Here is a 23,185-nt window from a genome sequence, read left to right on the forward strand (position 1 = left end):
GCTAATAAAGACATACCCGAGACTGGGTAATTTATAAAGGAAAGAGATTTAATTGACTCACAGTTCCAAATGGCTGGGGAGGCCTCATAATCACAGTGGAAGGCAAAGGAGGAGCAAAGTCACATCTTATATGGCAGCAGGCAAGAGAGTGTGTGCAGGGGAACTCCCCTTTATAAAACCATCAGATCTCGTGAGACTATTCACTATCACAAGAACACCACAGGAAAGACCCATCCGCATGATACAATTACCTCCCACTAGATCCCTGCCATGACATGTGAGAATTATACAAGCTACAATTCAAGATGAGATTTGGGTGGGGACACAGGAAAACCATATCAGCTAATGACATTTCTTCTTCTTGGAATGTTCTCTCCTCTCTGCTCAGGATCTAAGTCCATCACTTCCTTGAGGATGCTTTATATGTCATTCCTCTTTGAGAATCTTTTACCCATCACACTTGCTCTGTGTTTCCTCAAACATTTACCCATCTAACTGATAGTATATGGTCTTGCACTTGTTATCATATTGATTTGACTTATCCTCTGTGATTATTTCGTGTCAACATTTGAAAGAACTATCAGCAGAGGTTGCATCCTACAGAACTTCTGTGAGCCAGGTAAATGCTCAAAAGTTTTCCTTAATGAATGAGCACCAAGTGGGGGTTACAACTCTTAGCCAATCAAATTGTCACTGCTCTAACATGACACCATGTTGCCACACACCTCTACTCCCAAAAGGCTCTCAATTCAGTATAGTGAAAGACGTGTTCCCCTGCTATGGGAACAGATTCCCAACTTTAAATAGAAACCAAGCAAAGCAACACTTTAGAGAATTGTTTCCTGAAGTATTAAACAATTTTAGAGTTCAACGCTTCTCATCTCACCCCACATTACTTGAAGTCCTTAGAAAAATCACCCCCAACGGGTGGTTGAACCAGCTTCTTCACAAACACAACATCTGCTGTTTCATTTTTGGTTAGTTTTATTTATTCAACAAGTCTTATAAAATCAAATGTATCTTCCTTCTAACTTCTATCCTATTGGTCCTACTCTCTGTTTTCTGATTAGCACTTCATAAGTTTATGAAAATACTTTTCAAGCTGAATTTTAATTATTTGTTTCCATCTTTTTCTCTGCTCACTTGTCTCTGAGCTCCTTGAGAGCAGGGACCATGCTCTATTCGGTTCCACAAATTCCCAATCCCTGACACACTTTGCTCAATTAGTGCTGGTGAAATGAATGAATGAATGAATGAACAAATGAAGTATCGGTTATCACACACAAGCTGAGAATTTAGGATGAATAACAATTTACTCCCTTTTTCACTTGAAAGAACTTCATATATTTGAATGTAGCGATCATGCACAATTTTTATCCACCCCCACTCTTAAGTATTCCCAATTGCCTCAATAACTAATTTCTCATATGATGATTTCAAGAGCCTACAACATTCTAGTTGCCTCCCTTCTTGTGAGCAGTTTATCAATTTCTCCCTTTAAATCAGTGCAACCAATCTGGGATTCAACACTATAGATGGGTTGAATCAGTTTGTAAGAGCAATGTTGCCACCCTTGTTCTGAATTCCATACTTAAATTCTTTTAGCCAACTATGCTGAAATGTACCAATTTTTCAAATAAAGGCCAAGTTTTAAATATTAATTGTTGATTAACAGTGGTTATCTCTGGGGGTGGAAGTTGGGATGAGGGGACTTTCACACTTAAGCATTATTGCATGGGTTTAATTATTTATACTAAGCATGTACTACTTTTGTCATTAAAAGCCAATATCAATTTTTAAAAATAAATTAATAGTTAATATTTGTGTTTTCTATGGTTTCAGCCTTATGGGGTACACCCAAGTCATGTTTAAGCTTCTCATACTTTTTCTCTTCTTCTGCACATATTTTTTCACCTATCAACAAGTATTTGAGTAGCCATTTGTGCACAGCACTTCTCTCTAACTACGATCTAGTAGCCAACCCAAACCCTACTTCTAGATTGTGAAATTTCTCTCTTTCTATAAATGTCACAAAGCAGCTCACTGTAATTTGATTTCTCACTTTCTTAAGGTCAGATTAAAACCCAGTAAGTTATTATTTGAAGTTTGCCTTCCTCTAGAAGGGAGAAATCATATAGCACATTTCAGTAACGTTTCCTGGAGCGTAGGGTCTCCCACACTTTGTTTCCTCCCAAATACAGCTGTGTTTCATGCTCTAGAGAGGACTGTTGGGTTAACAAGTAGGGCCAAACAAGTGCAGATTAGAAAACGCCGCCTAATTCTAGGCCATTACGCAAAGGCAGTGCTCTCCATATGGAGCACATAATTCAGGCCTCAGACAGTGTCACTGCATGTGACTCCATTCTACTACTCTCTGCTTAGTCCCTGCTCTCAAGGAGCTCAGAGACAAGTGAGCAGAGAAAGAGATGGAAACAAATAATTAAAATTCAGCTTGAAAAGTATTTTCATAAACTTATGAAGTACTGATCAGAAAACAGAGAGTAGGACCAATAGGGTAGAAGTTAGAAGGAAGATACATTTGATTTGATAAGACTGAGATGAACTCAGATCTTAAGTCTTTGAGGAGGGAAATACTATTGGCAGCAGAGGTTTTCATGAATCGTGGGGCCATCACGTTCCATCAACACCTAAGGGGTTCTCCTCCTGTAGTGGAGGGGCTCTAAGCAATTTACAGTGGCCAAAACCATCTCCTTCAGGCTGTGAGATCCCATGTAGATTTCACAGACCTGCAGCTGCACTGTGTCTCAAGAGACCATCAAATGGTCCAGCCCTTGGTAGTGCTGACACTGGTGACTACAAGCTAGTTTCTTCCTTTCTCTGGGTCTGTGTCCACTTCTGTCCAATCAGTGGGAGAAGCAGCCCTTCCCTGCCCACCTCACAGGCAGATGATAAAGTGCTTCATGAAGAATAAAGCATAATACAAACAGAAGGTTTGAGTAATGTACTGTTTTCTGTTTTACATGATGGAGCTACTTAAGCACAGAGATGGTTAAGTGACTTGCTCAAGGTCACACAGCCAGTGAAAAACCTTGGTGATGGGAGAGTTTAACGGAGAAGACTGCAGTCTGTGTCTCCTGACTACTGTAGATTCCTTCCATGAGTCTCTCTGGTTTCCAACCTCGAGGAGTTGCAGTTCATTACCCAGGTCCACGAGCTAATTTTAGGGTTTTAAGAGCCTGAAAAATTACCATCAGTAAACTGACCAGGCTCACCATCTCCTGTCTTTATTTTTGACTGAAATGATAACATCCCAGAGTGGGAGTTCTGGTTAGTTCAGGGGTCCTCAACTCGGGATTAAGCAAATGAATCACATCACCCAGGGAGCTTTTAAAAACCGTTTATGCTCAAGCTCCACTCTGGATCAATTCAACTTAAATCTCTGGGGGTGTTTGTATTTTTTAAAAATCTCCCAGGTGATTCTAATACATCTGGTTGAGAACCACTGGGTTGGCTGATGGTGATCAGAAACTGACGGACAGCAATAGTTTTCCTTGACTAATTACATAATACAGTTCAAGCAATCCTCAGTTGACATGAATTCACACCTCAAGTGTGTTAATACAGCCAGCATTTACTGTGCACATACCCTATGCCAGACACAAATCTAAAATATCTACATGTATAGGCTGACTTAGTCTCAGAGAACCTACAATGGTCTCCCACTTCACAGATGAGAAAAACAGGCAGATAACTGCAGTAACTCGCTTGTGTCACGGCTACAATGTGGTGCTGCCAGGATAGGGATTACTATATGGCTTCTTGATACTGCCATCAAATGTGCTATACAACACCTGAGACTCAGTGATGAATGGAAAGATCAAAGAATGCTGGGGAATGCAGAACAGTTTCCAATCCAAACGCCTACAGGGATCAGGAGGTAAGATACCTGAGGGAGGTGGGCAGGTGTATATGCATATGGGGACATGGTGGCCGAGTGGCAGGAACTGTGGCAGACTGACGAGCACATGCCTGGGGAATGGAGACAGCCGCCACCGACTACAGCAGATTGCTGCCATGTGGGGAGGTGGGCCCAGTGCGAGTGACTCTTCCAAGTTTTCAAAGGAAGCTGGAAATTTGGATTTTTATATGAAACCTCCGATTTCCAAAATGTTGTCTCAAGTTTTTAAACAGTATCTGTGTGGGGCAAAACACACTACTATGGCACCAGCTTGTAACCTACGATATGATCTCTCTTTCCCACTGTGCTCACATATACACAACCCCATCCTTCATTTAAGATTCATTGCATGTATTCTCTTGATTTGGTTCTCTGTGATTAGAAACAGCAGACCCTGCCTTTCCTTCTTTCTGTGTAAATAAACTATTACCTATATAACATACGGAACACCTAATATAAATTTCCTCTGTGTTACTCTAACCAGTGGGCTGCCTGTTGAACAGAAGAATAAATAAATATTTATGGAATACCTATTCTCTAATTTGAGTCTCACTCTAAGTGTCTAAAGGAGGATTTAGTATCCTCACTTTATAGCAAAATCTGGTTATAATGCATATAATTATTACACAACTTAGATATAATTCAGGTCAAATCATATAAACAGAGAAACTCATTCCTGTAGTAAAAGCCTAATATAATATTGTTGGCCTATGAAACAAGTATTAGTCAAGCCCTACAATAATAGCCTTGTAAAAGAATTTTACCATATCATATTATTATTACTCACCACACTAATGAGATATATTGAGAAAAAAAAAACAAAGAAACCACCAAAAAGTTCCAGGTCAGAAATACCTGTAATCTATTCACAATCTAAACAAACTGAAACACCTTTCACATACTTAATAATAAGTAATATTTATTAAGTCCTTTCTATGCAGCAGGCACTAATTAGGCATGATTTTGTGTATATATATAATATTTACATTTGTATATGTATTCAATTAATCCTTCTAATAGCTCTGTGATACAGAAACTATTATCACTATTTAAAGATGAGTAAAGTGGAGGACAGGGAAGATAAGCAATTTGCCCAAGGTCACACAGCTAGTTAGTGGCAAAGCTGGGCTCTGAACAGCCTGGCCCCAGAGTTTGTACGTTTGACTGCTGCCCTACGAACTTCGAAAGCACATGAATCCTGTTTCTACTTTAGTTGTGCCATACACAGTAGACAAAGCTAAAGAGGGCACAGTCACAGATGATACTTTCTCCCTCTCATTACAAAACAACAACAAAAGCTTTTTAAAATACAGCACCAGACCACCTAAGATACTAGCAATATGTAACCTTAGAAACATCTATCACCCTCCACAAGCACAGTAGCTTGTTTCAAAAGCTCAGATAAGCAGAGTGCTACTGATCAATCATGTAAAAGATCATTTTTTCCTGGCCTTCTTCAGTCTCCTTTGAAGGCCAGCTTCTTCAGCACACTCAAAACAATTCACCCTGAGATCCACATCTCTCTCTCACCCCTTTTCTTTTTCCCTTCACATCACAATTCTAATGGGGTCTAACCACTTTTCTGACCCATGTAGAAATGACCAAAGAGAAAGAGATAGAGAGAGAGGTTATTTTAGGGTTTGCTTTTACAGGCCCTAGCCTCCAAGAAGGTCCATGCATTTCTTCCTTGCTGGTAGAGAAACTTGGTTGAATTAGGATTTTCTTAAAAACAGAAGCAAAGTGTATCTAAACCCTGGTCACTTAAGAACTCCAGAGACAGAACTTCAGTGGTAAAAGCTGTTTTTTATAAGAAGGGAATGGACAGTCGGAAACAATATCCTTTTTAGGCACACTGAATTTGCTGCATTTAGTATAACCCTAGGTCAGACTGTGAAAGCAGAGTTGCTAAAGGCCACATTCTGACCTCAGATCGTGGGCGCGTATCACTGTGCATTTTATAAAATTAGCTACAGTGCAGCCTCTCTGTGTGTGTGCATGTGTGTGTGTGTGCGCGCGGAAGCTAACTTTTATAAAATAAACAGCAACATGTACCCATGCCATTTAAGATTAGTATCAAGCCAAAGTCTGATTTTAATTTATGAAACTACTTTGTAACTACAACAATTCTATCCCAAGGTGGGTCCCTGGGGAATGATAGGAGTCATCAGAGAGGCCCTGCCTCAGCACCTAGTCACACACTATTCTCCAATATCATAAAAAATAACTTACAGAGAGAGGACAGAAATACAAAAAACTTACTCCCAAACAGAAGGGAGAAAGCAGCCAGAAATGTCAGCCCGTCAAGTACTCTTAGCTATTTCTAAGGTCTGTGCTTCACACATTATTCTCTTATAAAATATGATAGAAGACATTTTGGCTACCATGAACTATAAAGTGTTGTACACTTAGCCCTAGATGGAATGAATTACTGAGCTACACCTGGCAAAGCAGGAGACAGAAAAGTGTACCTCAGAAACAGGCACCATCATTTACAATCTATACCTTTAAAATGTGGTTCTAAGAGTACATTAACTAAGCCAATATAGTAATGAAATCTGATGAAAAAAAGCTCACATCCTACCATAACTAGGCCTGGTCTGGATTTTTTTCCAATAAGAGAAAACCTAAAATCTATGACTTCGCCACAAAGCTCATGTTCTTGTAAAACCTTATGCTGGAAATCCTTAACACCCCCTAAAGCCCTATTCTGTAGGTCATACTCTGATTATCTTGTTCTGTGATCAGTCTGATTAAATTATACAAAATTACCAATACATCACTCAAATGGAGAGATTAGCTCCAGCCTACTCTGTTTGTTTTTCCTTGTCCTGTCCTAATACTCCAGTGGATATTTAAAAACGAAGAATAGAGGAAGACATGGCAACTTCAAAAGGGGACAAAGGATATATTAACCTAATCTCAGAAATACACTGCCTTCCGCTTTCACAGATGGCACTGTTGACCAGTCATAGAAACAGGTATAGCAATGTGGGCTCCACCATCATTTCCCTCTCTCACACCTTGTGCTGCAGTCTGAATGTTGGTGTCCCCCCCAAATTCATGTTGAAACTTAACCCCCAGTGTGATAGTATTAGAGATGGGGCCTTTGGGAGGTGACTAGATCGTGAGGGTAGAGCTCTCAAGAAAGGGATTAGTGCGTTTATAAAAGGGGCCCCAGGGAGCTTGTGTGCCCCTTCCACTATATAAAGACACAGCAAAAAGGTACCATCATTGAAGAAGAGATTGAGCCCTCAGCAAACACTGAATCTGCTGGCACCTTGATCTTGGACTTCCCAACTTCCAGAACTGTAGGCAATACATTTCTACTGTTTATAAAATACCCAGTTTAAGATATTTTGTTATAGCAGCCAATGGTCTGAGACACCTTGTCATCTTTAAGTCCAAAGATACCAATTTGCTTATAAGTGACCAGGGTTAATGACAGTGGATGAGAGTTTTTCTCTTCTGTGAAACTAACTTGTCCAGACAGAATCCGAACGCAAACTACTGGGATTACTTAAGTAAACTAGTTTACCAACCCAGCCAGGCACCATACATTTCCAATCCAGCCTTTTCTACAAGAACATGTTGACATTAATAGAACTCCTTGTATTTTTTTTTTTTTTTTTTTTTGAGACGGAGTCTCGCTCTATCGAACAGGCTGGAGTGTAGTGGCACAATCTCGGCTCACTGCAAACTTCGGCTCACTGCAAACTCCGCCTCCCGGGTTCGCGCCATTCTCCTGCCTCAGCCTGCGGAGTAGCTGGGACCTCAGGCGCCCGCCACCACGCCCTGCTAATTTTTTGTGTTTTTAGTAGAGACGGGGTTTCACCATGTTAGCCAGGATGGTCTCCATCTCCTGACCTCGTGATCCACCCGCCTCGGCCTCCCAAAGTGCTGGGATTACAGGCGTGAGCCACCGCACTCAGCTGAACTCCTTGTATTTTAAACCAACTTCTGACCTCAGGAGAAGCCTGCATCGTCACTCCACCAACACACTTTCCCTTAGGTGTGCCCATAGTCTTTGTCCATCTGATTTTACAAGCCTCACAAGACAGAGATTTTCTACATTTCCCTTCGAACTCTCCTAATAGAGGCCATTCAGACTCTAAAATCTCAAATGCACAGCAAGCTCTAACACTGGCCGAAAGCTGTCCAATTTATACCTCTCCAGCATGATTTATTAACACTTTGTGCAGCAAGACTTGTCAACTCACACCAGCTGTGTCATCCCCAGAGTGAGATGGCAGCATGCAGGTAAATTAAAAATCAATTTTTTTATTAGAAACTATTTTGAAGCATGAGAAGGAATGTGATTTTGAGTTATCTTTCCTATTTTAACAGGAAAGCTCAGTGATACCCTACTTACTGTATAGGAATACAGGGATGTTCTTTTTAGAGAACAGATAGGCATTATTATCCAGCATCAATCTAGACTGCTTCTGGGTACCTTGGAATCATTAGCTCTGGATGACAGGATCAGTGAAATATTTTGCTACTTCAGACTCAAATTTTTTCTCACGTGGTCCCTGCCACAGTTAGTCAGGAGGTACTGCCCAGTCACTGCAAAAATTAATAAAAGTAAATAAGGGAAAAGAGTTCAATCTTTCATTCTTTCTCTTTCATTAGACATAAAAAGACTGGTAAAATGATAAAAATAAGAAATCCCATTGCTTTTCAGTCATTTTGCTTCCTAATTTTACTAGAAAGCAAGAAAGAATTTTAAAAAGTTTTGTTAATGAAGAACACAATAACCTGATCTGGTCTTGACCCACAACTGAGTAAACAATGAAAATACTGGAATAACAAAACAACTGCTTTATTAACTTTTCCTTTGTGTTCCCCCTCGGGAATAGGCATCAGGCAAATTTCCAATGGTAAATATAATAGGATCTAAACTTGTACATATTTATGTGTAAGTTGAAGCTAATGAAGAAATAAGTGATCACCAATGGTAAAAAAAAAAAAAAGATTTACAGATGTAACCAACACAAGAGAACACCCTTCCTCATCCTTTCCCTCTTCAGTTTGTGATTCCAAATGTAAAACTGTTCATAAAGTGCCCAGTCCCATGCGTGGTAACAGTCACAGCATCAGTTAGCCACACAGTTACCCACTCTTCCATTTTCTTAGGCTGACAAACTTTTTAAAGTTATCCAGTTCAGGATTCTGCTAAAGACAAGCAGGTGGTATAGCTCAAAGGGCCTCTTGGACATTTTTTTAAATATAGTATTGGACCTTGTTAATGGAAAGAACTTTTGTAAAAGAGCCATCAACAACAGTAGAATCATATTTAAATCCCAAAATGATAATTACTGCTCTAGGCCAAGAAATAAAGGCTGTATCTTGTGTAATAATTTTTAAAACCACCCCTCAAAAATAGTGTAGGTTTAATACTCTTTGCTTAGGGTCACCTGCAGAAGTTAATACAGGACTTCTTTTGATTTGTAGACAGTAAGATCGCCATTCAACCCTACAGTATAGGCCATCTTTTTCTGTATATGTATAAGGCCCATATAACAAAGCAAACACAGATACAAACACACACACTTACTTCAGAGGCCCAGAAGGAAATGGCGGTGTAGAATTTTAAATCAGAAACCTAAGGCTTAGGTTAGTAGTGTCAGGTTAAAGGCTAACCCATCTCCAAAGCTAATTCGGTTCTGAACAGTCCCATGGGTGTCTAACTGAACAGAAGGAGCTAGGAAACCTTAGCAGGCCGGAGCCCAGACTGGGGAATTGCTGGGACTCTGTGCCAGGGGCTGAGGCTCACTCCAGACTTGGTATCAGATAATACCAAGTGCTAGTCTGGATTTCCAGGACTAATCCACTCCAGGGTGGAACTTCCAGGTTCCCTGGTGTCTGTGCTGTGTAGTGGGAGGACTTTGGGCTTTGTAGATCCAGACTGTCTGGCTAGTACTGTACTTAATATCAGAAAAATAGATCCAACACAGAAAGAGTCTATAAGTAGCAATGCTTTATGCTGTAGAATCCTTAGGGGGGTGCAGACACAGGGAGAGACCTAAGAGGAAGTGGAAAGCCCTCCAAATTTTCTATAGATTCAGTTTTCATAAGTTCCTTTTTTTGTATTCTAATTTGCACTTCTTAAATGTGTTCACAGGTTCTACAGATTCTTAAAACAATATATTAACAGTGGCTATTAACCCCTTTTGTATTTACTCAAAAGGGCTCTTTGGCTTCAAAAACAGTTTTGCCCCTCTCATTCCTTCAAGATCTCCCTTCTCCTCCTCCATTACACACTCCTTTCTTTTAGAGTCAACTTTTAAATCTGCCCCTATTTAACTTCTTAAAACCCTGAGATGACTTCTAGGAGGAATATTTAATCCCCAGACTTCCTATATTTTAAGTTTGATACAAAACAGTACTCCAGTGAAAAAGAATTCCTCCTCTCACATATGAACAAACAAACAAACAAAGTGTCTAGCATTAAAAGTGGGACTTAGAACTACAATTATATTCGACATTAAATACAAATTAACACTAATTTTTCCCAAAGTCAATAATTACTACTTCACACCACTTGCAAGTTTCAAGCCTCACTCAGCACTTAGCAAGCCTTGGGTGACTGTGACTGAACTGCAAAATACACCATTTGCCCAGAAATTGCAAAGTCCAAACACAAACTGCTTTAAAAACATGTGCAAAACACACTTAGCACAGGCAACACACATCCACAAAAATCCATTCAATGCAAAGGTAAGTGGAAAAGCTTAGAAAATTAAGGCCTCCCTTTCAAAACTGCAGGGACTTTTACGGTGTTTCCAAAGGTAATGCTTCTTACTTCAGTAAAAGTGACTTTATGTGACTGAAAGAGGGAGGTGATTTTTTTTTTAAGTGAGTGGCTAACAGGATTCAATCAGACAGCAAAGTAGGAGAGCCCACTCTCAAAATATAACTTCATCACTAGGCACCGATGCGCAGGAAAGGCCCACCAAGCACACGAGCTAAAATGGAGCCTGAATTTCCTCTCAGACGGAGAGGGTAGTCGCAGGAGGTCAGGGTCAAGGTCATCAGCAGGGCACGCTGCAGCTGCCCGACTGCACTACACACAAGAGGAGGGAAGGCGTTCCATCTCCGTCACAGACGAAACAGATAAATCCCTTCTCCTCTCCCACCCCTCCTCTAACCCCGCCAACATTTTTTTTTTTTTTTTAAAGCAGGGGGAGAAGAGAAGAAAGGGAAAATGACCAAATAACCTCACCGCCCTGTTTTCGCGCACAAGCTCATCAGCTCCCAAAGTTGCCATCTAAGGGCAAGTTCGCAGAGAACACTGAAGCCCATTTTGTCCGAGCACGGCAGACCTCCCCTGACCCCCTCAGGATTCCTGCCTCCTCTCCCTCCCCCCACACGCCCCCGACAAGAGCCCGGCAGCGGGGCAGTCCGGCCATGTGCACGCACACTCTTCCACCAACTGCTGCGAGTTTTCTGTGAATCGCAGCGCGGAGCCTCCCAACTCGCCCTCCCCGACTCCACCGCCTTCTCCTTCCTCGCACAAAATTTCCCTACACACGCAGCCGCCTGCGAGTGATTTTATGTGCATATATATTACATATGTGATATTATCCTCAGAACCTCTAGCGGGCAGGCGAAGAAAGGACTGCACAGGGGCATTTTTTTTTTTTTTTTTTTTTAAAGGAAGGGGAAAAAAGCACAACCCAAGCCCTTTGCGTCGACTCGTGCGTACCGGGAAGGGGAAAGAAAGAGGAATGTTTGCGGAGCGGACTGCTTGCAAGTGCCCTTGCTCGCCACTTCGGCTGCGGCCCGGGTGACACGGAGGCGCGGGGGCGCCTGGCCCGAGCAGCCCGCGCCCCCCTCCCGGTCCCCTGGGCAGGCACCGCCGCGGTTATTTCGCGAGGGGGAGATCGATCGCCCTGCCTGTCTGCAGCGGAAACGCACACGCTCACACACAGCCCGAGCCCGAGACACCATAACCTTAACCCTTCCCCCACCCTCCGTGAACTTCAGGTGACCGACCACGTCGGCCTGACACCCGGGCGGGCGGGCGCTCCGGCTCCACTCCCGCCCCCAGCCCGGGTTTTGCAGGATCGGGCTCCGAGCAGCGCCAAACCGCCGGGAGAGGGGAGTAGTGTGGGGGGAGAGAAGAGAAATTGACCCTCCGTCTCCCCCGACCCCTCCCTCCGGCGCCTCCCGCGTCCCCTCCTCCCCGTCACCCCGCCCCACGCCTTCTCCCCTGCCCCCTCTTCCCTGCATTCAAGGAGCCGGGCGGCCCCGGGGGATATTTTTAGTTGCTTCTTTCTCCTTCACTTTTAGCTTTAGCAGCATCTCGAAACACTCAAAGCGGAGAAAGACTGGGGGGTTGGGGGGAGCTGGAGAGGGAGTGGGGGAAAAGTTAAGAGTCGCGCAAAGAAAAGCCGGAGGGAGGGCGGAGAGGGACCGGGGGCGCGGGTGGAGGAGGGGAAGGGGACCGGGCCGTGCCGGCGGGTGTGTGTCTCCAGTTGGCGTGTGTGGCTGCCGCCGGGGAGGGCTGTGATGCACTTTAGTCCTGGACTCTGCTCAGGCTCGCCAAGGAGGGGGTCTGAGAGCCCGAGTCTCGCCCGGCTCTGTCTGCTCCGACTGACCCCGCATTTTATTGCGGCCAGGAGCCCTGCTCCTCCCTCCCCTCCGCTCTGCAGGGACCTCGCGCGCCGCGAGCCGCCCTGCCTCCTGCCTTCGCCTCGGCGCAGCTCCCGCACCCCACATCCGCCCGCCGCTGCCCGGCCTCGCCCCCCGCCCGGCCGCCCCGCGCCCCGGCGCGCCCCCTCGCCTCGGCGCCGCGGGAGCAGCCGCCCGGCGGCGCGTGTGTACCCGTGTGTTTGTGTGCTGTGCCCCTACACCCTCCCCAGCCGCTCCCGCCTCGCCCGCCTCCGACTCCCCTCCTCCGCCGCCGCCTCCTCCACCTCCGCCTCCTCCTGCTCCAGCCGCCGCCGCCGCTGCCGCCGGCGGCTCGGGGGCCGACCAACCCCGGCGCAACCTTTAGCCAGGGACGGACCTCTCCCTGGATCCTGTACCCGGCGGCTGCTGCGCGCCCTCTCCCCGACACCCCCAAACGCCATGTCACGGCCCCCAGCCCTCCGCGCGCCCCGACCCCCGCACCCTCAGGCGCCGGAATCCACAAGGAATTTTTTTTTTTTAAGATTTCAACCTCTCCCACCTCCCCCCACCAAACCCCCGATAAAACCCCCGGCATCCACGCTACTCCCCTCCTCCCTTCTTTTGCCCCCTCCCCCCAGCAACCCAGAGTGAGGAGGGGGAAGGGGAGGGAAAGGGAAAAAAAAGCCCGATCTCAAGGAAAAAAAGAGGGGGGGGGGTGAGAGAAAGAAAGAAAAAGAGAGAGAGAATAGAAAGGGCACGGGGCTGATCATCACCAACATGGCTGCCTCAGCATAGACCTAAACGAGGAGTAACCCGGGCTGTGTCTTTGTCAGTTTCACCTCTGTAACCCTAAACTAATGCAGAAAACAACGGAGGAGGCTGCGGAGGGGAAAGAGGAGAGGGAGGGCGAGAAAATGGCACGAGAGGAGGTGGAGAAGGGATGACTTACGTGAGGGAAGGCGCTTGGGCTGCTCCTGCTTCCTCCTGGGCATTTTCCCCCTTTTCTCACATTCTCCTCCTTGGTTAATGTGAGATCAAATAAACCCCCGTGGGGGCAGAGAGGCAGACACTGGCAGGAGCGGGGAGGTAGTTGGGGGGCGGGCGGGCGGGCAGGGGGAAACCCCTTCTCCGGTGTGTGCAATGGGTTGAAGCTTGTTTCCTGGAGCCAGAAGAGGGGTTTTCTTCTTTTCTTTCCTTTCTTTTTTCCTTTTTTTTTTTTTTTAAATTTTTGGTCGTGCACCTGGCTTGTCCCCGAGCGTAATATTCTTCAATGGAAACGGATCTAATAGGTGTGAGTGTGTGTGTGTCCTATGCTCGCGTGTGTGATGGGAGGTATAAATAAATGAGTGCCGGTGCGGCGGTGTCTATGGCCGCGCTCTGTGTCTCCGAGCCCCTAACACTAATGTCGGGATCAAAGGGCAGCGGCGGCGGCAGCACAGCTCACAGCTCGCTCTCTTGCTCTCTCTCTCTCTTTCTCGCTCTCTCTCCTCTCGCGCTCTCTCTCTCGCTCTCTCTCTGTCACACACACACACTCACACACACACAGAGGCACAGACTGAGGGAAAGAGCGAGAGCTACACACACACACGCACGCACACACACACACAGAGCAAAGAGGAAGGTGCCCCAAGGCTCCCAGGGCGGACTCAGCCTCGGATTTACAACCGCTCTGTCTGGAAAGAATGGGGGGCGCGCGTGCGGGGGTGGGATGGAGTTCTTCAAATTTATCCCGCTAGTCACCAAATCTAGGGGGAAAAAAGTTTTTCCCACTCTTTAAACAACGATTAGTTCATTATTTTACTGATTTTTAAAAAGGAAATAAATTTCTCTCTTAACTTTCTTTTGTTTATTAAGCTACATTTTGTTCTGTATGAAATTCTGCAGGCTTTTGTCCCTACCCCATCACCTTAAATCTGGAGGTTATCGTCTCCCACACACTCTTCAAAAACATTCCAAAAAAACTAATTTAAAAAAAATGAAAAGACAACATATGGTGAAATCAATAACTTGGTTGACAGTTGACAGAATAAGTGCCCAGTTTTGGAGTGTCCACTGGAGTTAAAACTGAAAAATGCTCCTAAATGAACATTACAGCTACTTGACAAAGAGAGGAAAATAAGATTAGGTCACCCCTGATGGTTGCTTTAACTGCTACGTGATACTCCTAGAGTGCACACAGCAATCTTTACTTCGGAAATTTACTTTTTCCCCTGCTATATACTGCAGGTATATGAAGTTTACCCTGAAGCAATTCCAGTGTTCATTATGAGCCCAATATAGCAGTTTTCATTAACTGATACATACTTTCATTACCTTACAAATCACACATCTTTCTTCAAAGAGAGACATAAAGGAGAAAAATAGAAAAGGACGGGTCTCACTCGAGCACAAAAGGTACTTGGTGAAAGAGGACTGTTCTCTTTGTGACTTGCAGTCATTTGGATAAAAGTTCACTCAGAGGTTGTTAATGATTTAAACTCCAAAACCTGCTACTATAATTGAAATAAAAATGGTCTGAAGAAGAGTTGTTTCATAAAACTCTCTTTGTAAGAGGAAACTTTGAACTTAGCAGAATACATTATATGTCATGAGTCAGATGTAGCTAAAAAATAAAAAGGTGCATTATTTAACTACATCTTCCCTTTTTAGCTTTTTTAAAACTCTGACTCATCATCTTATTATGTTAAATATTTTCCTACCAATTTTTAAATAGACCTTTTCATCAAAGAAAGTGGAGGCACAGTAAAGACATAGAACATTAAAATGACACTCTATAAGCCTACATGGATAACTCATGCCTCTTTGAGGTTGAGTTAATTCTTACAACTTCAGTGGTGTTAAGGAGAGCCATGGGGGTTAAATTCTGACCTGCCTTATTAAAAATAATAGTAAGGCTTTATATTGCACACTTTTATAAGTGAAGCTTAAAGAGTGCTGTATCTCCCAAAAGATGTCTTTCACTGATAGAGAAATCTCACGTTCAACCCCTCCCTGCCAACTCCCCCCAAAAGATCTAGCTTCCCAGTAACAAGTAATGCTATTGAAAGCGAGGTTTGAAACACCTGCATGAATTCAATCTAAAACCAAAACAGAGAGCAGTCAAGTTTAAAATGGAGCATCCTGTAATCCCAGCACTTTGGGAGGCGGAAGTGGGCAGATCACGAGATCAAGAGATTGAGACCATCCTGGCCAACATGGTGAAACCCCGTCTCTACTAAAAATACAAAAATTAGCTGGGCGTAGTGGCACACTCCTGTAGTCCCAGCTACTTGGGAGACTGAGGCAGGAGAATCGCTTGAACCTGGGAGGCGGAGGTTGCAGTGAGCCGAGATCGGGCCACTGCACTCCAGCCTGGTGACAGAGCGAGACTCCATCTCAAAAAAAAAAAAAAAAAAGGAGCATCATCCTTAAACCAGTTCTTCCTCGAATGTTGGTTTTAAAAAACCGGTAGTTAGGTTGCCCTGCATTATAATTTGAAATATAACTATCTTTCCACTCAGGTCAAATTCAATTTGCTATAATTTTGACTATTGTCGGTGACATTGGACTTGAAATTAATATATTAATGATAAATTAGAGCCCATCCTTTCCAAGTAGACCAATGCCCTGAGTGTGTAGAATCTTTACAGCTGAACAAAATGGTCACCACACTTCACCACTGCTCTCTCAGAACCTTTGGCTAGGGTGTTCAGGATTATGACTCTGCATAGACACACCACTACCTTTTCTGAATTGTTAGGACTCTTCCTAATGTTTAGTTTGCTATAATTGAAAACACACTTTAGGCCTTTCCTCAAAGCAGAGTACATTTCCTGCGACCTTTTAAAGGCAGGCAGGAAAATGCTGTCAACTTTTAATTATATAGGTGTTCTATCAACAGCCAAAAGCATTTTTAAATTGAATTTATTCATACCTCCACCTCTTTCCAAAAATTATTTGAAATAGTACACAACAATAGAAAATGGAAATAAGGACAGAACAATTTCCGTTTCAATCTCAGGTTGGTATCTTTATGCTACAAAACACTCTTCAAGGTCATTTGCATCTCACCCTCAATTGCTGTATGCTCAGGGAACACAAACTAATTTTAATGTTAGACTAACAAAAACATTAGGAAAATAAATACTTGGGGGCTACGATAATGGATTTCAAAGTCAAATGCATAAATAATTTTGGAAATGTATGCTTTTGGGATATATATACCCATGAACCATGAGCTTGGATTATTGTTGACCATACTCATCAGATTGGAATATTCTATTTGATTCACCCCTCCCATGGACTAAGCTTTTAAAAGCATATTTTATCTTAATAATTATACTGCTCTCTCCACCCCCATCTCCATTACCTCTCAAATGTGAAATTAAAATAGATTTTCTCAAAACTGTGCACTCTAAGAAGAAGTTTCATAAACACTCTCACAGAAGTGAAATCTATTCAAGCTCAAATATTGCTAACGATGAGTAGACAAAGGGAGCACTTACACTAGAATAGTGTGTGGTCTGCAGGTCCGAAACTACTTTCATACTATCCAGAGTCCATGAGGTCAGAACTACTTGCATACTAACAGTAAGATGTTGTTTGTCTTTTTATCTGTGTTGACATTTGCACTGATGATGCAAAAGTAATGGTGGGTAAAAATGCCACATCTTAGCACTAATCAGGGCAGAGCACCAAAAAGTATAATAGTGATCCTATTCTTCACCATCATGCACTTAGAGGAAGGAAAAAGGGAGGTTCATCTAAGAATGTCCTTGATAGAGCAGTAAAAATTATTAATTGTATTACATCTCAATCCTTAAGTACAAGACTTTTAAATATTCTTTGTTGACAGAAAGGTAGATACATATAAAGCACTTCTGCTGCATACTGAAATACATAGGTTGTCTGAAGGAAAATCACTTGTGAGATTGTTTGAAATAGCCACTTTTTAATGGAATGCTATTTTTACTTGAAAGGATGACTGACTGACAGACTGAGAGGGGTATTTCTCAAAAAAAAAAAATGAGGTTAGCCTGAAATTTCAAAGAAAACAATGCATACTATTTTTTGGCAGTGACAATATTTGCATTTACAAGTACGAATTAGAATCTTAGATAACTTGTATCCGTCACCATTAATGTAACAGCTTCCTGATACTTATAGGCCTTTTTGATGAAATGGATGGTGATATTAATAAATATACCTTTTTGATATTGTCTCAAGATTTTGGAAGAGCCGCAAAGCTCAGTGAACCAATATTTTCGAAATGACCAATGCTTGCTATTACCAAATCATGCTGTAGTACAAGATCCATTCAAAGCACAAGATAGATCAGTGGGTTTTAATGTGAAAAAATATGAAAAATTCATTGATATGGTTTCAGATTCTACACTGTAAGTAATCTTTAAGAAACTACCACTCATCAAGTTCTGGTGTAGTATCAAAGAAGAATATCCACAATTACCTAAAAAGGGTATTAATGTACTTCACCCTCTTCCAGCTATGTATCTTTATCAAACTGGATTTCTTTCATGTACATCTTTAACCAAAGCAACATATCACAATTGATTGAATGCAGAAGCAGATATGAGAACCCAGCTGTGTCCTATTAAGCCAGATATTACAAAGATTTTCAGAAATGTAAAACCATGCCCATCTCCTTATGAAATGTTTTGTTTTGAAAAAAATAGTTACTTTTTATGAAAATGTATTAACTTGTATTGTTTCTGATTGTTACGTATAAATTAATTAATAAAATTTTTTTAAAAGTCTATGGTTTTAATGAGTAACAATCAATAGACATAACCAATATAAACAAAAGCTCCTTGGGCTCCTCAAAAACTTGTAAGAGTATAAAGGAATTCTGATTCCAAAAAGTTTGAGAACCACTGCCACAGAAATTAAGTTGCAGTTAAAGAGAAAAATGACAGGTATGGAGGCTTTACCAGAGGTCTTGGAATCCAATTGTAAACATGCTTACCCTCTTCGTAAAATGAAGCCCACTAAGTCCCTGGAGCTGAGAGTTAGTTTGTGTACCCCAAGATTAGCTCCTCTGATGAGATCCCTTATGGGATACAAGAAGTAGAAGAGGGTGCTCACCCACTCTAGTTGAAACAGGTTATCCAGCCACGTGGAGAGGCCAGTTACTCTGAACAGTAACTGGCCAAGTCTCTCCTAGCCTCAGACCCTCTAGGAAAGTCAAACCAGGGAGGGTCCCTCTCTCTTTCCCAGGGTATGAACCATCTGCCTCAAGAGTTAAGAAGAGATACTCTTTACCCCAAATGTGCTCCAAGTCTGACATTTTAAATAATGAATGTCTGTCCCAAAACAGAGACATGGGTCTGGCGTCTCACCTGGCCTGGACTTGACATGTTATAAATCACTATCTGGTGACGATGACCTGCCATCCTTTACAGAGGGGTAGGCTTTTACTGTAATATGTACTTTCATGGGAATGGATGGAATCAGCAAAGGAAACATTTCTGGGCATTTGGGATATCTTTCTTCTAACCCATGGGCTTGGGCCCCTTCCCTAAATATCGTCCCAATAGTTCTTCACCTCCAACACCTGATGTGAATGTTTCAGAGTACAAAGTCATATTTAGATTGGTCAAATTCCAGATTTCTGTGGTGTGTTTCCCTCACCTGGTTCGTCCTGTCAGCACTGATGCTCAAACCACTCAGTTCTTAATTGCTTACTCCTAACTTAAACCACAATATGAAATAAAACTCTTGTCTCCGAACCCTTACTTGCCATGATTCTTAGCATCTCTGTCCATTTCTCTTACTTGGGCCTTTTTCTTAAATCTGCATGGATGGGAACTGCCCCAAGCAGCTACTCCCCACTTTCATGTATTTTTGAACTGATTTGTCTGATAGTGCAATGTTCTTCTTTGCTGCTTGGCCCAGTCATCCTCTGAACTGCCTCAAATCATACTGCTGCCTCCTTGTGAGTCCCCTCTTGCATGTGGCATCCTTGACGGCCCCTCTCCCTGGCAGCTCTGATTCAGCTTCTCTGCAACATCTTTCTGTCCCTTTGTACATTCTTCCCCCAGCCTCTTCCCCCACTATGGTTCACATACCCATGGCATCTTGACAAAGTTGTTTACCCAATGTACATGTCAAGCAACATTCTCCTTAGACTACAATATGGTTGTAAGAATAACAAAATACAAAATTACTACATGCCCAGACTCATGATTTTGGGTGATCAGCAAGTACAATGGGAGCAGAAACCAATAAAAAAATTTCCTGTGCGTTTCTCTTATATCTTCTCCTCCATGATTACTGTCTCTGCCATTTGTGGTCACCTCTGTCTACCCCTATTTTTGGAATTCCACTTCTACCACTGCCCATTTTTATGCCAATTTTTATGTAGTTGGTTATCTCATGGAAGGTAGGACCAAGTTACCTTGAGCTCCATCTGTGTCCTTTTGGTGCTAGAGTTTGGCTATGTCTTTTTATTGGACTTAAAGTCCTTTCGTATAAAGCAACAAATGGCAATGCCATGGGCGTTAACTATTATACACTCCCTCTTTGACATCATTTCATTTCCTACTTTAATATTTTTAGTAAAGAGGCAAAATTAGAGCTTCGAATTAGAGCCACAGAACTTTATGGCCAGAAAGTGCCTTGCAGATCACTTTGTTTTGCCCTGGTATTCCACAGATGAGGAGTCAGACTAACTAAAACATTGGGCAATGCTGCTTGCTGAGCTCTGACTAGTGAGCTCTTGGCTATTCCAGAAAATTAGAGCTTAAATGTAGGACATTGTAAAGGCATATTTATGCATCCTAAAGTATTTAAGCAAACCAATTTTGTAAGCCAGAATGTAGAAGCATTTGAAATCACAATATACAAACTTAAGGAATTGAGTGCTTTCAAATATTGTGTGTAGACAATTTAGTGTAGGTTTGATATTGTTTGCTAGCTCCTGGAAGGTTCATTTTAAATGTGAATGAAGGATAGCTATTGGGACTAGAAAGAAACTTTAAAATTTACCAAAAAGAAACCCCAAACCATATAGATCAACTCTATCTTGAGAATATAGATACTATGATAAAAAACTGGAAGCCCTAAAAAAGGTATTACATTCTCTGAGAAGAAACTTTGTGGACATTTCAAAATGAAGTGTTCATACCTTCATGAAAAAAGGTAGCCTAAGCTCAGATCCCGTTTCAGTGTTGGGCAATGGTACACTTAGTCTTGGCCAATTGTCTTAGGAAGTCTTTCAGTGGAGTTCATAGGTACCCAGTGTCAATGTATCATTGCAACTCTCTTACTCTTAAAGCAAAAACCATGAGTCACTCAACTCAGCCCAGCTCCCTGATGGCAGGTCCATGGGCCATTTTCACACTAGAAGGATGGGTGCTTTTACAGAGGCAACTTCTGAAACCTCATCCTCTTTTACACTGCACTCAGGAGTCCATATCTGGGGAACAACGAGAGAAATGGAATTTTGTGAAGTGTTTAGGACAAAAAAATGATTCCTACAAATTGCCCAAAATAACAGGAAGGAACAGAATGGATAAACTAAAGTTCACATCCTTGTCCTGGAGTCTGAAGCACAACTGGTCCAGCAAGTATCCTTTCAGTAAACAGAGTCTGGGGAACAGATTAACAAGTTAATGTGCAGTTAGGCTAGCATAGAGAAGCTGCACCATGCAAGTATAAGTATGATTGTGTAAAAGCCTCATACACCTAGGCTCCTTTGGCACACATCTTGGGCCCACAGAATACAGAGAAATGGCTCCATATAATTCCTATTAATGATGTCCCGAAAAACAGACAACAGGCTTTGCAGGAATTCCTTAACTTCCAAAGGTCATGCCTCTGCACCCCAGGAGATTCAAACTTCATTTGTGCCAGATTGCTTGTTGTTTTAGAGGAAGGTTATGTTGCTGACTGATTTTTTACATATTCCAGCTTTTTGGAGAGTTCGCTTCTTAGTGCAGTGTCCATGAGAAGCTTTGTTGTGACTTTTGCGTAATATAAGTGTTCAGCAGTATTTGTGTTTGAGTGTCAACACAGTTCTATCTAGGAAAAAAAAAAGGAACATACTATATCAGCAAGGACTATGTAATTTATCTTCACGTCAGCTCTGTGAACCATATTTTCTTCACTTTAAGGCTGGGGAAACTGAGGCATAACCCAGGCAAGAAATTGCTCAAGGCCACATAATTAGACCACTTGCACTTGAGGGCTACAGACAGCCTAATTACAGCCACAGTGCTCTCCCTACATCAATCAGGCAGAAGCCTGAGGAACAGATGGGCCATGCATCATGTCCTAAATGCCAAGAGACTGTTTTTTGTCTAATAGGGAAGGAGTAGACCCAGATGCCCCAGTGCTCTCCCCAGGAAATGTTGGTTCCAGTTTCCTGAAAACCAAGTATAAGCTCCCATGTATATATCAATTGTTACATTATTAAAGAGAGCAAAGTAATCTCTAAGAGTAACCAGAGCCTAAACATGCAGAAATGGACATTGAATTTCCCGTGTGCTAGTGAAGTAGCATTGTGCTGGTTTCACCACATTTGCCTCCTTTGCTTGTTGTCCCTTCTCTACCCTGTTATCTTTGCCCCAGGAACTGACCGCTAGTGACTGCAGCACCCAAGCTCCCTGGCTGGCTTGATATACAGCTGGATTCAGGCAACAGGAGGTAATTGTAAGAGAGAAGAGTGGGATGGCAGAAGGGTGGGAATATTTCTTCTCTTCTCCCTCTCTGCTTCGATGCTTTGTCTCTGGCTGTAATTCTGTCCTTCCATGATTACAGCCTCTAGCACAGTGCAGACTTCACTGGACTTGGAATACACTGTTTCCTCTCCTCATCCGTTCAGCCCTAGCGCTGGTAACTGCCTTCCACAGATGGTGATTCCTGGATGCCTCTCAGCCCTCATTAGTTCCCTTACCCCACCACCATGTAAGGAGTTCTTCATTAAAGCCTCTTCATTTGAATCATGAGGGATGAGTTCTGTTCTCTGCCTGAACCCAGACTTATACAATGCACTTTCATTCATTCACTAAATATCTGATGAACACCTACTATGGGCCAGGCACTGGCCAAAACCACTGGGAATACCACAGTGAGCAAATAGAGATACTACCCCTGACCCCGTGGAGTTTACTGAACTCCGTGGCTTATTTTACTTAACTCTTCTTTGTTATTTCCCATAAAATTGGGATGATTTTTTTTTAAAGTACAGAAATTCTCCAGGCTAGTCAGGAATTCTGAGAACAGAGAATGAGGCTATGTGGGAGGTAATTTAGGCTTCAGACAAATTCGAAGTACATCATCAGTAGATGATTATGGCAGGGGGCAGGGCAGGGAAGGGGTGCAGAGAAGGAGTAATGATCAGGTAGAGTCAGTCTCCCAAAAGAAAGCCTTGGTGCCACAGGATCTAGGACCATCTCAGGTCCATGCTCTGAACAAATTTAAGGTGACGTAAGCAAAACTGATGAGTGGGCAACACTGATCTCCAAGACCCCTTCCTTGATGTTTCCTCGGTCCTTTCTCCTGTCTCCACTTCTGGAATGTTTGATGCCATTTGCTCTCTCAGCAGTACCGGTCCTTTTAGCAACCAGAAATACCACTGTGTTGTCCCACTTAAACCTCTCCTGATAGATGGTCCCATAATCTTTCTTTATTCAAAATATAACTGTTCTTTTTTTT

General features: G+C 42.8%; 1 protein-coding gene across 10 annotated transcripts in view; it reads right to left on the reverse strand.

Annotated features, from left to right (window-relative positions):
• The window catches only part of ZNF827 (zinc finger protein 827), a 181,184-nt gene extending 167,000 nt beyond the window's left edge, over positions 1 to 14,184 (reverse strand). For 8 of the 10 annotated variants that reach the window (XR_008679353.2, XM_063705589.1, XM_055385604.2 and 5 more), the window contains exon 1: positions 13,482 to 14,149. Coding sequence is in view for 9 of the 10 variants with exons in the window: in XM_063705589.1 (XP_063561659.1) it covers positions 13,482 to 13,524 (43 nt within the window). In the remaining variant the exon portion in view is untranslated. Of the gene's footprint in view, positions 1 to 13,481 lie in introns of all 10 variants that reach the window. The other 2 variants (XM_019025581.4, XM_055385600.2) reach the window with 2 other exon arrangements.
• Positions 14,185 to 23,185: the final 9,001 nt, after the last annotated feature.

This window comes from Gorilla gorilla, chromosome 3, assembly GCF_029281585.2.
Source record: "Gorilla gorilla gorilla isolate KB3781 chromosome 3, NHGRI_mGorGor1-v2.1_pri, whole genome shotgun sequence".
NCBI classification, from domain to species: Eukaryota; Metazoa; Chordata; class Mammalia; order Primates; family Hominidae; genus Gorilla; species Gorilla gorilla.